This window comes from Castor canadensis, chromosome 14 (genome assembly GCF_047511655.1).
Source record: "Castor canadensis chromosome 14, mCasCan1.hap1v2, whole genome shotgun sequence".
Lineage (NCBI taxonomy): Eukaryota > Metazoa > Chordata > Mammalia > Rodentia > Castoridae > Castor > Castor canadensis.
The window spans coordinates 9,042,951-9,057,332 of NC_133399.1; the positions used below are offsets into that span (position 1 = coordinate 9,042,951).

At 55.5% G+C, this 14,382-nt stretch overlaps 1 protein-coding gene across 1 annotated transcript in view; it reads left to right on the plus strand.

Moving 5' to 3' along the window:
- Positions 1-14,382, plus strand: part of Nwd1 (NACHT and WD repeat domain containing 1) — a 44,676-nt gene that overhangs the window by 11,066 nt on the left and 19,228 nt on the right. The window contains exons 6-10 of the mRNA XM_074053753.1: positions 1,513-2,785; positions 7,145-7,348; positions 8,288-8,447; positions 9,572-9,689; positions 12,429-12,587. Coding sequence (XP_073909854.1) covers positions 1,513-2,785; positions 7,145-7,348; positions 8,288-8,447; positions 9,572-9,689; positions 12,429-12,587 — 1,914 coding nt within the window. The remainder of the gene's footprint in view (positions 1-1,512; positions 2,786-7,144; positions 7,349-8,287; positions 8,448-9,571; positions 9,690-12,428; positions 12,588-14,382) is intronic.

Sequence of the window (14,382 nt, forward strand, 5' to 3'; positions counted from 1 at the left end):
TTCTTCAGTGCTTCCTGGTGGGGAGACTAAGCTGAGAGGCCTGTGGTCTCCTTCCCTCCGGTCACCCGTCTTTAATCACGGTCCCCAGCTGCTGACAACCGCGCCATCCCTGCCATGCGTTCTGTGAGTGATGTTACAGTCTTAGCTTTTTGGGACTAGAAACTTGCACGGAAATTCTCACGACAGCCCCCCGCATCAGAATTGGACTAGCACATCCATGATAAGGGGAGGGACACAGGATCAGAGAGGTGCAGACACTGGCCCAAGGCCACACAGCTTGCAGGCGGCAGAGAAGCTGGTTGTCAACGGGTTCGCGCCAAAACGCGGCCGAGGAGGATGCTACATTGGGACTGTCAGCTGCTTCGCCCCTCTCTGCGTCCCATTCTGGGACTGAAGGGGGCGCCAGGTGTCTCTGTGGTAGACTCATGAGTGGCTGTTGACTTTGACTCCCAGGTTGGACCCCGTCTCCAAGGGCCCAGCTCACTCAGCCTCCGAGAGCTGGGAGCCACCGCTGAGCCCAGAGTGACTTCAAAAATAATTTGTCCTACATGAGCACTGTTCCAAAACAGCCTCCAAGGGGGAGTCAGTCCTGGAAAATACGGGTCCTCAGAGCAGCTTCTTTATGCCCTGGACAGGGCTCAGCAAGTTATGGTCCAAGGGCCAAACCCGGCCCCCCGCTTGCTTTTGTAAATAAAGTTTTATTGGCACATACTCAAGTGCGTTAGTTTGCATCCTTGCTACAGAGGCAATGTGACCCACACCTGTCTGGCCCATAAAGTCTCAAATCGTTGCCCTCTGGCTTTTAAGGATAAATGTGGGGGCTGGTGGCGTGGCTCAAGTGGTAGAGCGCCTGCCTGGCAAGTGTGAGGCCTGAGTTCAAATCCCAACACTGCAAAAAAAAAAAAACGTATTAAGGTATAATTCACACAGCATTAAATTCACCATTTTTTTTTTTTTTGTGAAGTGAACACTTCGGTGATATTTGGTACATTCACTCTGTTGGGCCACCATTCTCTCTGTCTAGTTCCAGGATATTTTCGTCATCCCAAATGGAAACCAGTCCCCATTGGCACCCACTCCCTTTCCCCACCCCCCCCACCCCCCCCAGTTCATTTCCTCCACTGTGGATTTGCCTGCTGTGGATATTTCGTACCAACGGAATCACACACTATGTGGCCTTTTGTGTCTGGTTTCTGTCACTTGCTGTCATGTTTTCAAGGCTTATGCACATGCTAGCACAAATCAATGCTTCATTCCTCTTCGTGGCTGAATAATATTCCGTTGTATGGATATATCATATTTTGTGTATCCAGTCATCTGTTTACCCAGTGCCTCTGGATAAAAAAAAAAAAACTGCCTTGGCTTTCATAAGACCCCTCTAGGTGACTCTGCCACCTGTTCAACTTGAAAAACCCCATCATTCCCCAGAAAATGTCTCCCCAGCCACTCCACAGTGGCCATCTGGTGCCCAATGGTGACCGCTGTCTCTCCCCATCCCCTTCGCTCTTGCAGTCATCGAGTGTGAGATGGAGCGTGGCCTGCTGAGCACCGAGAACGGGGCGCAGGGAGCCACCGTCTTCCTGCGGGAGATCCAAGACCTCAACAAACACATCTTAGATGACTGCTCCCTCAGGAGGGTGGACCGACTGCCAGATGGCTGTCTGGACACCGATGCGCAGAACCTTCTCGGCAGCCTCAAGGGGCGCATCGCTGACAGGCACCCCGAAGTCATCAAGACTCATCACCTCCCTTGGAGCCGCGACCTGGTGAACCCCAAGAGCAAGGCCCACACCCGCTACCTCAAGGACCTCAGTGAGCAGTTTGTGACCAGGGTCAACCACCAGGTCCTCGAGCGTCTGCGGGAGCTGGAGTCGGCCGGGCAGGACCTGGCCTGGCTCTACCAGGAGATCCGCCACCACCTTTGGCAGAGTGCAGAGGCCACCAGGACCTTCTGCGGCCACCAAGACATCATGGCCCAGCTGGGGCAGCGGCTCAGGCAAGATGATGGCCGTCCCCATAGCTCCCTGGTCATCTTTGGACCCCCGGGCATCGGCAAGACCTCCTTGGTGTGCAAACTGGCCGAACAGGTGCCAGGGCTGCTGGGTCACAAGACGGTGACCGTGCTGCGGCTGCTGGGGACATCACAGATGAGCCTGGGTGCCCGTGGCCTCCTCAGGAGCCTTTGCTCCCAGCTGTGCCTGGCCTACGGGCTGCCCCTGCCCCCTGCCCAGGTCCTGGACACCCACAGCAGGGTGGGCCACTTTTTCCACGTCCTCCTCCACACCGTGTCCTCCAGAAACTTCGAGTCCTTGGTGGTGCTGCTGGACTCTGTGGATGACCTGGACTTGGAGTGCCACTCTCAGAGAGTCCCTTGGCTACCTGTCATGTGTCCCCCACAGGTGCACCTCATCCTGACCGCTTGCTCTGGGCCATCAGGTGTCTTAGATGCCGTGCGACAGACTCTCAGGGACCCTGATGCCTACTGGGAGCTGAAGCCCCTCTCTGGGAAGCAAGCGCAGGAGATGATCCAACTCCTGCTGGTGGCGGGCAGGAGGACACTGAGTCCCGTGCAGAGGGACGTGCTCTGGGCCAGCCTCCCCGAGTGTGGGCACCCAGGGCGGTTGAGGCTGGCCTTCGAGGAGGCCCGGAAATGGGCCTCCTTTACTGTGCCAGCTCCTTTGGCCACCACCGCTGAGGAAGCCACTCACCAGCTATGTGCTCGCCTGGAGCAGACGCACGGACAACTGCTCGTGGCCCATGTGCTGGGTTACATCGTGTCCTCTCGGTAAGCCTCCGCTTCTTTTTTATTTTGTGGTACTGGGGTTTGAACTCAGGGCCTTCACCTGGAGCCACTCCACCAACCCTATTTTTGTGAAGGTTTTTTTGAGATAAGAGTCTCGAGAACTATTTGCCCAGGCTGGCTTTGAACCACGTTCTTCCTGATCTCTGCCTCCTGAGTAGCTGGGATTACAGACGTGACCACTAGTGCCCGGCTTTGTGGGTATTTTAATTTACTTGACACAATGCTGTTAGCTCTAGTCACCCTATATAAGAGGACACCCGAGCTTTTTCCTCCTGTCTAGCTGTGTCTTTGTTTTTATTGTGTGCACAGTGTTGGGAAGCCATCGGCTCCTTAAAGTTCCAGAAATTTCTATTTCCCCAAAAGGAGAGTATTTCTTTCATAATCTTTTTAGCTGGAAATCATTTCAGATTTGCAGACGACTATAGGAGCAGTGAGAAGAACATCCACCCATGGGGCTGCGGCACCTGCACCACTGACATTGGAGCCATGATGCTCTGCAGTGGGAACCCTGGGCACTAGGGGCGCTCAGCAGCACCCTGCCTTAGGTGCCAGTCACACGCCCCACTGTGACCCCGGAATGTCTCGTGTCCCCTGTAGGCAGAGCCTTGTTGAGAAAAACCTTCCCCCTGCATCTTCCTTGTGAGCACTCTCTCCTCCCTCTGCCTCTGTATCTCTCTCTTACTCCTCCCCACTCTCTCTCACCCATATCTACCTTCTGTTTATCTTTCTAGCTATCTATATGTCTGTCCATCCATCCATCCACATTTCTGTACTCATTTCCTTCAACTTATCTATCTTTCTAGTTATATCTAACTATCTGTTTGTCCATCCACCCACTCTTCAATCCATCCACCCACCCATCCACCCATCCATCCATCCATCCATCCATCCACCCACCCATCCATCCATCCATCCATCCACCCACCCATCCATCCATCCACCCATCCATCCACCCATCCACCCACCCACCCACCCACCCATCCACCCATCCACCCATCCATCCATCCATCCATCCATCCACCCATCCATCCATCCATCCATCCACCCAGCCACCCAGCCACCCAGCCACCCAGCCACCCACCCACCCACCCACCCACCCACCCATCCACCAATCCTTCCACCCACCCACCCACCCATCCACCCATCCACCCATCCACCCATCCATCCACCCATCCACCCACCCACCCACCCACCCATCCACCCATCCACCCATCCACCCATCCACCCATCCATCCATCCACCCATCCATCCACCCATCCACCCACCCACCCACCCACCCATCCACCCATCCACCCATCCACCCATCCACCCATCCATCCATCCATCCATCCATCCATCCATCCATCCACCCATCCACCCAGCCACCCAGCCACCCACCCACCCACCCACCCATCCACCAATCCTTCCACCCACCCACCCACCCATCCACCCACCCATCCACCCACCCATCCACCCACCCACCCATCCACCCACCCATCCACCCACCCACCCATCCACCCACCCACCCATCCACCCACCCACCCACCAATCCTTCCACCCACCCACCCACCCATCCACCCATCCACCCATCCACCCATCCACCCATCCACCCACCCATCCACCCATCCACCCATCCATCCATCCACCCATCCACCCACCCATCCATCCATCCACCCACCCACCCATCCACCCATCCATCCACCCATCCATCCACCCATCCACCCACCCACCCATCCACCCATCCACCCACCCACCCACCCACACATCCATCCACCCATACATCAGTCCATCCGTCCACCCATCCACCCGTCCATCCACCCATCCACCCGTCCATCCACTCACCCACTCACCACCCATCCATCGATCCGTCCATCCACCTGTCCATCCACTCACCCACTCACCACCCATCCATCCATCCAGCCACCCACCCACCCATCCATACACCCGTCTGTCCACCCACCCACCCATCCATACACCCATCATCCACCCACCCACCCATCCATCCACCCGTCCGTCCATCCATCCACCCGTCCGTCCATCCATCCACATGCTCACACACACATCATTTTCCCCTGAGCCATTTGAGAAGTCGCTGTGGCCCTTTGATCTCTAAAGTGCAGCAGATCTTCAGTATCCACGAGTCTATGGCACTAAAGAGACCATGCTGAGGAAAACCAACGCGTGCTCAGGACGCAGAGCTCAGTGCTGCACTGCAGATGCTTGATTCGTCTTTCCCACAACTTTTGCCTCCCAACTTCTGCTAAAGAGATGCTACCTTTCAACACATCTCAAACTCTCCACGCACCACTTTAAGCCATTTGCCTTTACTTGGCTTGCTGGGCACCGTTTGCTTTTTGGGAGGGCGATTTTCACAAAATTAAGGGCAGGGCAGCACTCAGCAGACCACCGATTGATTTGAACACAACTGACCGCAGCACGGGACTGACCGGGAGCTTCTCTGATTCCACTGAGTTGCAGCCTGCAGATGTGGAAATTAAAATTTTTTGTTTTTGAAATTTCTGTTGATTTATAAAACGTATCATTTTTTCACATGCTTGGCCAAAACCACATGAAATGAATCTGAAAATAAGGCAGGCTTAGTGCACCACACAGAGTTCAGAACTCTGTGTGCCCTGGGCACAAATGTTCCGACGAACGAGTTCTGAGGATGGCATGCTACCGTTTGCATCTGGACTGTCCCCCAAAGGCCCATGTGGCAAAGGCTTGGCCCCAGCCTGTGGGACTGTTGGAGGGCGTGGAGCTTTTAAGAGGCGGGGCCTAGTGAGAGGCAGTTAGGTTATTGGGGGCGTGGTCTGGAAGAGCTATTGGGACCTTAGCCCTGCTTCTCTCTCATCGTGACAGGAGAGGCTGTGCCCCACACATGTCCCCACCATGATGCTCTGCCCACCACCCACAGCCACCAGCCAAGGGACCATGGACTGAGCTGTGAGCTGGAAATGATCATTTCTGCTTTAGATTATTTGTCCCAGGTGTTTTGTCACAGCAACAGAAAACTGACTAACATAGTGACTGTACTTAACAATACGGTATTGTTCCCTTGAAATTTGTCAGGAGAGCTCTTAAGAGTCCTCTCTCTCCCTCTGTCTGTCTCTCTGTCTCTCTCTCTCTCTCTCTCTCTCTCTCTCTCTCTCTCTCTCTCTCACACACACAGAGGTACCTCTGGGGGTGACGACTGTGCTGCTAATTTGATTGGGTGGAGCCTCACACCACCCACAGTGTCTCTAGTCACTCACCATGCCACACCTGGAACAAAACCACTTTTGTCAATTCTGTCTCTACAAGGGTCAAAAATCAGCAAAAAGGAAAGAAAGGACATTTGAATGAATGCTTAGCCTGATGACCGTCCCAGGTCTGCCAGCCCTGAGAGACCTGGGTCATGACAGTCAGGAGCCACTGCTCACAGACGCCTGGCATTGGTGGGCAGGGAGAGTCAGTCGATGAACAGAGACAGCAAGGGAGGAATGAGCAAAGAACGCTCAAGTCCACCCCCTCAAGCACTGGACCGCAATGGAGTTTGTTGTTTTGGCTTTGCCTCTTTTCTGGGCATTTTTTTTTTTGGTGGCCTGGGATTTGAACCCTGGGCCTCACACTTATTAGGCAGGCGCTCTGTCACGGGAGCCACTTTGCCAGCTCTGTTTTGTGTTGGATATTTTTGAGATTGGCTCTCGTGAGCTACCAACAAGCCAGGCATGGTGGCACATGACTGTTATCCCAGCTACTCAAGAGATAGGAAGATAGTAGTCCAGGCCAGCCAGGGCAAAAACGTGAGACCCTTTAAAAAAAAAAAAGAACTAAGCTGGGTGCTGGTGACTCACGCCTGTAATCCCAGCTCCTCAGGAAGCAGAGATCAGTAGGATCTGGTTCGAAGCTAGCCATGGGCAAATAGTTCATGAGACTCTATCTGAAAAAAACCCTTCACAAAAAGGGCTGGTGGAGTGGCTCAAGTGGTAGAGGACCTGCCTAGCAAGCATGAGGCCCTGAGTTCAAATCCCAGTACCTCCAAAAAAAAATCTCTGTCTCTAGCTCTGTTTTCTCAGGCTGGGTAGGTGCTGGGTGCTGGGTGCATGATACACTGGGTTTCTGCATATTATTTTTTTCGTCTCTGCCCTTGTGGGGGCGTCTCAGAGCTCTGAGCTGGGGATGCGGTGATCCCTGAGTCTGCCAATGTGTGTGCAGGAGATCCTGACTTGGTGGGTGGGTGACAGCTAGGCCTGGGTGCTGTCCAAATGCTGACCCAGACAACACCGCAGGTGGCTGCGTCTCCCCCTCGCCAGGGTTTTGCATCCTCCAGTGCAGAAGTCACAGGCCTGTCCCTAAGCCCTGGCCTTCTTCCTCCCGCAGGTACGGTCTCTCGGAAGCCGAGCTGAAGGACGTCCTGTCCTTGGACGACGAGGTCCTGCAGGCTGTGTACCAGGACTGGACGCCGCCCAGCAAGGAGCTGCTGCGTTTCCCGCCCCTGCTCTGGGTGCGGCTGCGGCGGGACCTGGGTCCCTGCCTGGCCCGGCGGCCCGTGGAGGGCTTCACCCTGCTGGCTGTCGCCCACAGGTAGGTCCATGGGGCCACAGTGGGACAGCATCTGCAGGACCCCGGGTCTAAACTCCTGCCCTGTCACCTGCCATGAGCCACACTCCAACCCCCTTGTTTCTAAGTCAAGATGAAATTTACATAACAATTTAAGAATTTCAAGTGCCAGAAGCCCTATTTCCATCGCCCTGCAGAGACCCTCGTTCCCCTCCCCTGACCCCTGGCAGCCACCTGTCTGCGTCCTGTCTCTGGATTTGCTGGTTCTGGATGTTTCCAGAATCACACACCGGGTGGCCCTTTGTGTCTGGCTTCTGTCACTCAGCGCCATGTTTTCCAAATTCATCCACACTGTAGCATATGCGAATGTTCCATTCCTCTTCATAGCTGAGTAATATTCCATTTTAGCAATCAGTCACTTTGTTTTTTGACAGTACTGGGGTTTGAACTCAGGGCCTCACACTTGCTAGGCGGGCACTCTACCTCTTGAAAAACCCCACCAGCCTTTTTTTGTGTTAGGTTTTTTCGAGATAGGGTCGCATAAACTGTTTTCCCCTGGCTTTGAACCGAAACCCTCCTGATCTCTGTCTCCTGAGTAGCTGGGATTACAGGTGTGAGCCACTGCACCCGGCTGCTGCAATGAAATTGTGTACATGTTTTCTTTCCTTCCTTCCTTCCTTCCTCCCTCCCTCGCCCTCTTTCTCCCGCCCTCCCTCTCTCCCTCCCTCCCTCCCTCCCTCCCTCCCTTCCTCCCTCCCTCCCTTCCTTCTTCCCTTCCTTCCTTCTCTCTCTCTCCCTCCTTTCCTCTCTCCCTTCCTTCTTGCATGTGATCTTGGAATGTGGCCCAGGCTGGCCTCAAACTCCTGGGCTCCACCAATCCTCCTGCCTCACCTCTTGAGTAGCTGGGGCTGCAGTTCACACCACTGTGCCTGACCATACAAGATTTTATTCCCTTCCGCGCAGACAGCTGGCCGAGGTGGTCCGGGTGCGCTACCTGTCGGGACCCGAGAGAGCCAAGAGGCATGGGGTCTTGGCCGACTTCTTCTCGGGCGCCTGGAGCCAGGGCACCAAGAAACTCATCACCCTGCCACTCGTGGGGAGGCCCTTGAACTTGGACCGCAAGGTGAGGTGACCCTGCAGCTGCTCCTCACCTGCAGCTCCGCTCTGCCATCCTGGCAAGGTCAAGGCCACACGGTGCGCCTTGGTCCTCCTCCATCTTCCCCCAAAACGCCCTCCTGACCATCCCTTCCCTCTTCACGGAGGCCAGGTGCCCCTCGGCCCCTGGGCAGCAAGAAAGACCCGCAGTTGGAGACAGGTGCAAGGTGTCCCGCAGTTAAATCTGCCACCCTCAGACTCCTTGTGAGGCCTGATCGTTCTCTGCCTCCCTCAGTCTACAGCCGGCCTCTGCATCCGGGGATTTGACCAATTGCACACTGAAACTGTTTCCAAATTAAACCTGTATCTGCCTGACTGCTTTCCTTATCACTCCCTAAGCGGCACAGTGTGACACCTATCTCCCTCCCTTCCTTACTTCTTGGGTTTGAACTTGCTAAGAGACGCTCTACCACTTGGTCCATGGCCCCAGCCCTTTTTGCTTTGCTTATTTTTCAGGTAAGGTTTCACGTTTTTGCCCAAGGCCAGCCTCAGACTCCAATCCTCTTACCTACACCTCCCATGTAGCTGGGATTACAGGCACGAACCACCATGCCTGGCTTACTGTTTGAGATGGTTGTGCTAACTATTTGCCTGGGCTGGTCCTAAACCTTAATCCTCCCAATCTCTGCCTCTTGAGTAGCTGGGATTACAGGTGGGAAAGTTGGCACCTATACTCAACTTTTTTTGTTTTCTGAGATAGGTTCTTGCAATATAGCCCAAGTTGGTCTTGACCCCACAAATCTCTTGCCTCCATTTCCCAAGTGCTGGGATTACAGATGTGCACCAGGCTGCATGGCAATGCCATACTTTCTGAGGCATTTTATCAGACTCCTACCTATCCTGTGAGGCCCAGCGCCAATGCCCCCAACTTCAGGAAACCTTTCCTGTCTCCCCAGGAGCAGAGGAAACTGCCTTGGAAGCCTTGAGCCTTGAGTCCCTCCCCAGCCTTGACCAGGGCAGGACATGGAGTAGATCTGTCTGCCCTGTGTCCCTGTTCCTTCCAGCACCATCGGTGCTCCCTTGGCCCATGTTTGTGGAGTGAATGTCTGAGCTTGTGTTCAAGCTCCAGCCAGCGCCCCCACCCCCCGCCAGGTGGCCCCACAGCCGCTGTGGTTCTCAGACACTGTCGCCAATGTGCGCAAGCTGCAGGAGCTGCCGTTTCACCTGCTGCACTCGGGCCGCACCGAGGAGCTGAAGCAGGAGGTGCTGGGTAAGGACGGGTGCCCCCATCCTGCTTCCGTGGGCTGGGGGGCAAAGGGTGGCCAACAGCTCCTTGGCAGCTCTTACAGCCAAGCTCGTCAAAGGGGATGATGATGGCTCTGTGCCCCGGGACTCTGCAGCGTCTGAGCTGTCATGACTCAGGGTGGGGAAGGGGATTCCCTAATGCAACCAGCAGAGGCCAGGGACGGCGTCACCCTCTGCAGCGCACAGAACGCCCCACCATGGAGGGAGAGCGGGCCCTGATGGTGATAGTGCAGGTGGCAGAAACCCTGCTTAGCCCAACAGACACTCTATCTGTCCATCCATCCATCCATCCACCCATCCATCTACCCACCCACCTACCCACCCATCCATCCATTCACCCATCCACCCATCCACCCATCCACCCATCCACCCACCCATCCACCCATCCACCCACCACCCATCCACCAATCCATCCACCCATCCATCCATCCACCCATCCACCCATCCATCCACGCATCCATCCATCCATCCACCCACCCATCAACCCATCCATCCATCCACCCATCCACCCATCCATCCACCCATCCATCCACCCATCCACCCATCCACCCATCCATCCACCCATCCACCCATCCACCCATCCACCCACCCACCCACCCACCCATCCACCCATCCACCCATCCATCTACCCATCCATCCATCCACCCATCCACCCATCCACCCATCCACCCATCCACCCATCCATCCGTCCATCCATCCACCCATCCATCCATCCACCCACCCATCCATCCATCCACCCACCCACCCATCCATCCATCCACCCATCCACCCATCCATCCACCCATCCATCCATCCACCCACCCATCCATCCATCCACCCATCCACCCATCCATCCACCCACCCATCCATCCATCCACCCATCCACCCATCCACCCATCCATCCATCCACCCATCCACCCATCCACCCATCCATCCATCCACCCATCCATCCACCCATCCACCCACCCACCCATCCACCCATCCATCCATCGACCCATCCATCCATCCACCCATCCACGAACCCATCCACCCATCCATCCACCCATTCACCCACCCATCCACCCATCCACCCACCCATCCACCCACCCACCCACCCATCCACCCACCCATCCACCCACCCATCCACCCACCATCCATCCACCCATCCATCCATCCACCCATCCACCCATCCATCCACCCATCCACCCACCCACCCACCCATCCACCCACCATCCATCCACCCATCCACCCATCCACCCATCCACCCATCCACCCACCCACCCATCCATCCATCCATCCACCCATCCATCCATCCACCCATCCACCCATCAATCCACCCATCCATCCATCCATCCACCCACCCATCCACCCACCCATCCACCCATCCACCCACCCATCCATCCATCCACCCATCCATCCACCCATCCATCCATCCATCCACCCATCCATCCATCCACCCATCCACCCATCAATCCACCCATCCATCCATCCATCCACCCATCCACCCACCCATCCACCCATCCATCCATCGACCCATCCATCCATCCACCCATCCACGCACCCATCCACCCATCCATCCACCCATCCACCCACCCATCCACCCATCCACCCACCCATCCACCCACCCATCCACCCATCCACCCACCCATCCACCCACCCATCCACCCACCATCCATCCACCCATCCATCCATCCACCCATCCACCCATCCATCCACCCATCCACCCATCCACCCATCCACCCATCCACCCACCCATCCACCCACCCATCCACCCACCATCCATCCACCCATCCATCCATCCACCCATCCACCCATCCACCCACCCACCCATCCATCCATCCATCCACCCATCCATCCATCCACCCATCCACCCATCAATCCACCCATCCATCCATCCATCCATCCACCCATCCACCCATCCATCCACCCATCCACCCACCCATCCATCCATCCACCCATCCACCCACCCATCCATCCACCCATCCACCCACCCATCCACCCACCCATCCACCCACCATCCACCCACCATCCATCCATCCACCCACCCATCCATCCACCCATCCACCCATCAATCCACCCATCCATCCATCCATCCACCCATCCACCCACCCATCCACCCATCCACCCACCCATCCATCCACCCACCCATCCATCCATTCACCCATCCACCCATCCATCCACCCACCCATCCACCCATCCATCCACCCACCCATCCATCCACCCACCCATCCATCCATCCACCCATCCACCTATCCATCCACCCATCCATCCACCCATCCACCCATCCATCCATCCACCCATCCACCCATCCACCCATCCATCCACCCATCCACCCATCCACCCACCCATCCATCCACCCACCCATCCACCCATCCACCCATCCATCCACCCATCCACCCATCCACCCACCCATCCGCCCGTCTGTCCATCCACCCACCCGTCCATCCACGCACCTGTCCATCCACCCGTCCATCTGTCCATCCACCTCTGTGATTCTCAACCCGAGGGCATTCTGGCCGTCAGGAGACCTTGGCGGTGTCTGGAGCCGTTTCTGATGGTGACACGTGGGGCAGGTGCTGCAGGCACGCGGGGCTGTGGGGTCAGTGCCATCACTTTACACCCTGCAGTGCACAGGTCAGTCCTCACCCCAGAGCAAGACCCAGTCCCAATGTCAGTACTGCTGAGCTTTGGAATCCCCAGAAACAAGTGGGGAGGCGAGTGCTCCCCACGCGGCTCTTCCCCCCAGGGAGCATGAGCTGGATCTCCTGCCGGGGTGTCTCTGGGGGCATCGAGGCCCTGCTGGACGACTTTGAACTGTGCGCCCCTCACGTGGACTCCCCGGAGGTGGGCCTGGTGCGAGGAGCCCTGCAGCTGTGCCGCCCTGCCGTGGAGCTCCGAGGTGTGGGTGAGTGGCTGGCGTGGCCGGGAGGGTCGTCACGGGCCGGGACTCACCAGCCCTCCACCTCCCGCCTCAGCCCACGGGAGACTTTGTAGTGCAAAATATCAAAGGCTGCCTTCCTCCTCCCCTCCTCCTAGGTAGCTGGGATGACAGGCATGCACCACTGCACCCTGTTTTGTCTATTGAGATGGGGTCTCTTGGAGTTTTTTTGCCCTGGCTGGCCACCTTCCAATTCTTTTGACTAGAATTACTGAATGATATGGGAGTTCTGTATTTAACTTTTTGAGGGACTGCCCTACTCTTTTTTCCTATGGTACATCTCAACGGGTTTCATTGTGACATTTTTATATATGTGTGTAATGTCCTTTGATCTTGCTCACCCTACCACTATCCTCTTTTGTCCCCCTCACCCTCCTGCTGGTTCCTCTTCTATGTTCACATCTTTTTTTAAAGCTATATTCTGCATATGAGAAAAAAAAAAAGACGTGATCTTTGAGACTGGCTTATTTCTCTTAACATGACGACCTGCAGTTCCATCCATTTTCCTGCGAGTGGCATAATTTCAGTCTTCACGGCTAAATGATATTCCACGGTGTGTGTTCACCACATTTTCTTTATCCATTCACTTGCCGACAGGCTGACTGCATAACTTCGCTGTCGCCGTAACTACTTTCCATGGTGGTCACACCATTTAACTACCAAACTGTGGGAGGAAGAAAACGTCGCGATTTCGCTACCTTTTAGGTTCAGCGCCTGGGGCCTGTGAATTAAGATAACAAAAGCCAGATTCATGGGAGAGAAGACACACAACACTTCATCGTTTGTGCATGAAATATTCCCAGGAAAGAAGCAAAAACACAAAGATGCAGTTAGACCCAGGGCTATATAACACCGTTGCAGCCGGGTGCCAGTGGCTCACGCCTGTAATCCTAGGGACTCAGGAGGCAGAGATCAGGAGGATCGAGGTTCAAAGCCAGTCCCAGACATAATAGTTCTCGAGACCCTATCTCAAAAATACTCACCTGCCCCACGGTCCTCAGTCTCCCAGTCTGCAATGTGGGAAAGATGGTTGACCATTCCAGCGAGGGCCAGAGTCAGCCCTCATGGAGCCTGGCCTGTGGTGCTCTCCTTACGGGGTCCCCATCCTGTCACATGATGCCATCAGGACGGTGGTGTGAATGACCTTGGAGGAGACATTTCTGCACGGAGCCCTGGCATTCTTTTTTCATGTGCAAAATTGAACTCATAGAAAGCATGGCTGGCTTTTTTTCATGTGTCCATGGCACCTGACCTACCACCTGCTACTGTCCCAGCCTCCTCTGGAAGGACATGGGGAGCTGTTGGGAGGATTTCAGCCACCAGGAAAGAGCAGAGATGTGACAGGTGCCTGTCAAAGTTGTAAACCAAGGAAAGTTTAGAAGTCAGACCAAGCGAGAGGCCTGTAGCTCCCCCAGCAGATGGGAGGGTGTAGTGATAAAATACCACCACCAGAGAGCACTGTGTGACAGCCTTGCGTCCTTGGTGCCTTCTAGCACATTCTGCAAGCTGGGAAGAGGGGACCCTCCAGCATCCTACAAAACAGTCGCCACTCCTGACCCCCACTGTTGCCTCAGGCCACAGCACAACTTAGCACAGAGCCATTTCTGATCCTGTGTGTGCATGTGCTCGTTTGGTGGGACTGGGATTTGAACTCAGGGCCTTGCACTACCAATGAAGTCACGCTTCCAGCCCTTTGAGCTTTAGTTATTTTTCACGTAGGGTCTTGTGCTTCTGCCCCAGGCCAGACGCAAACCCAGATCCT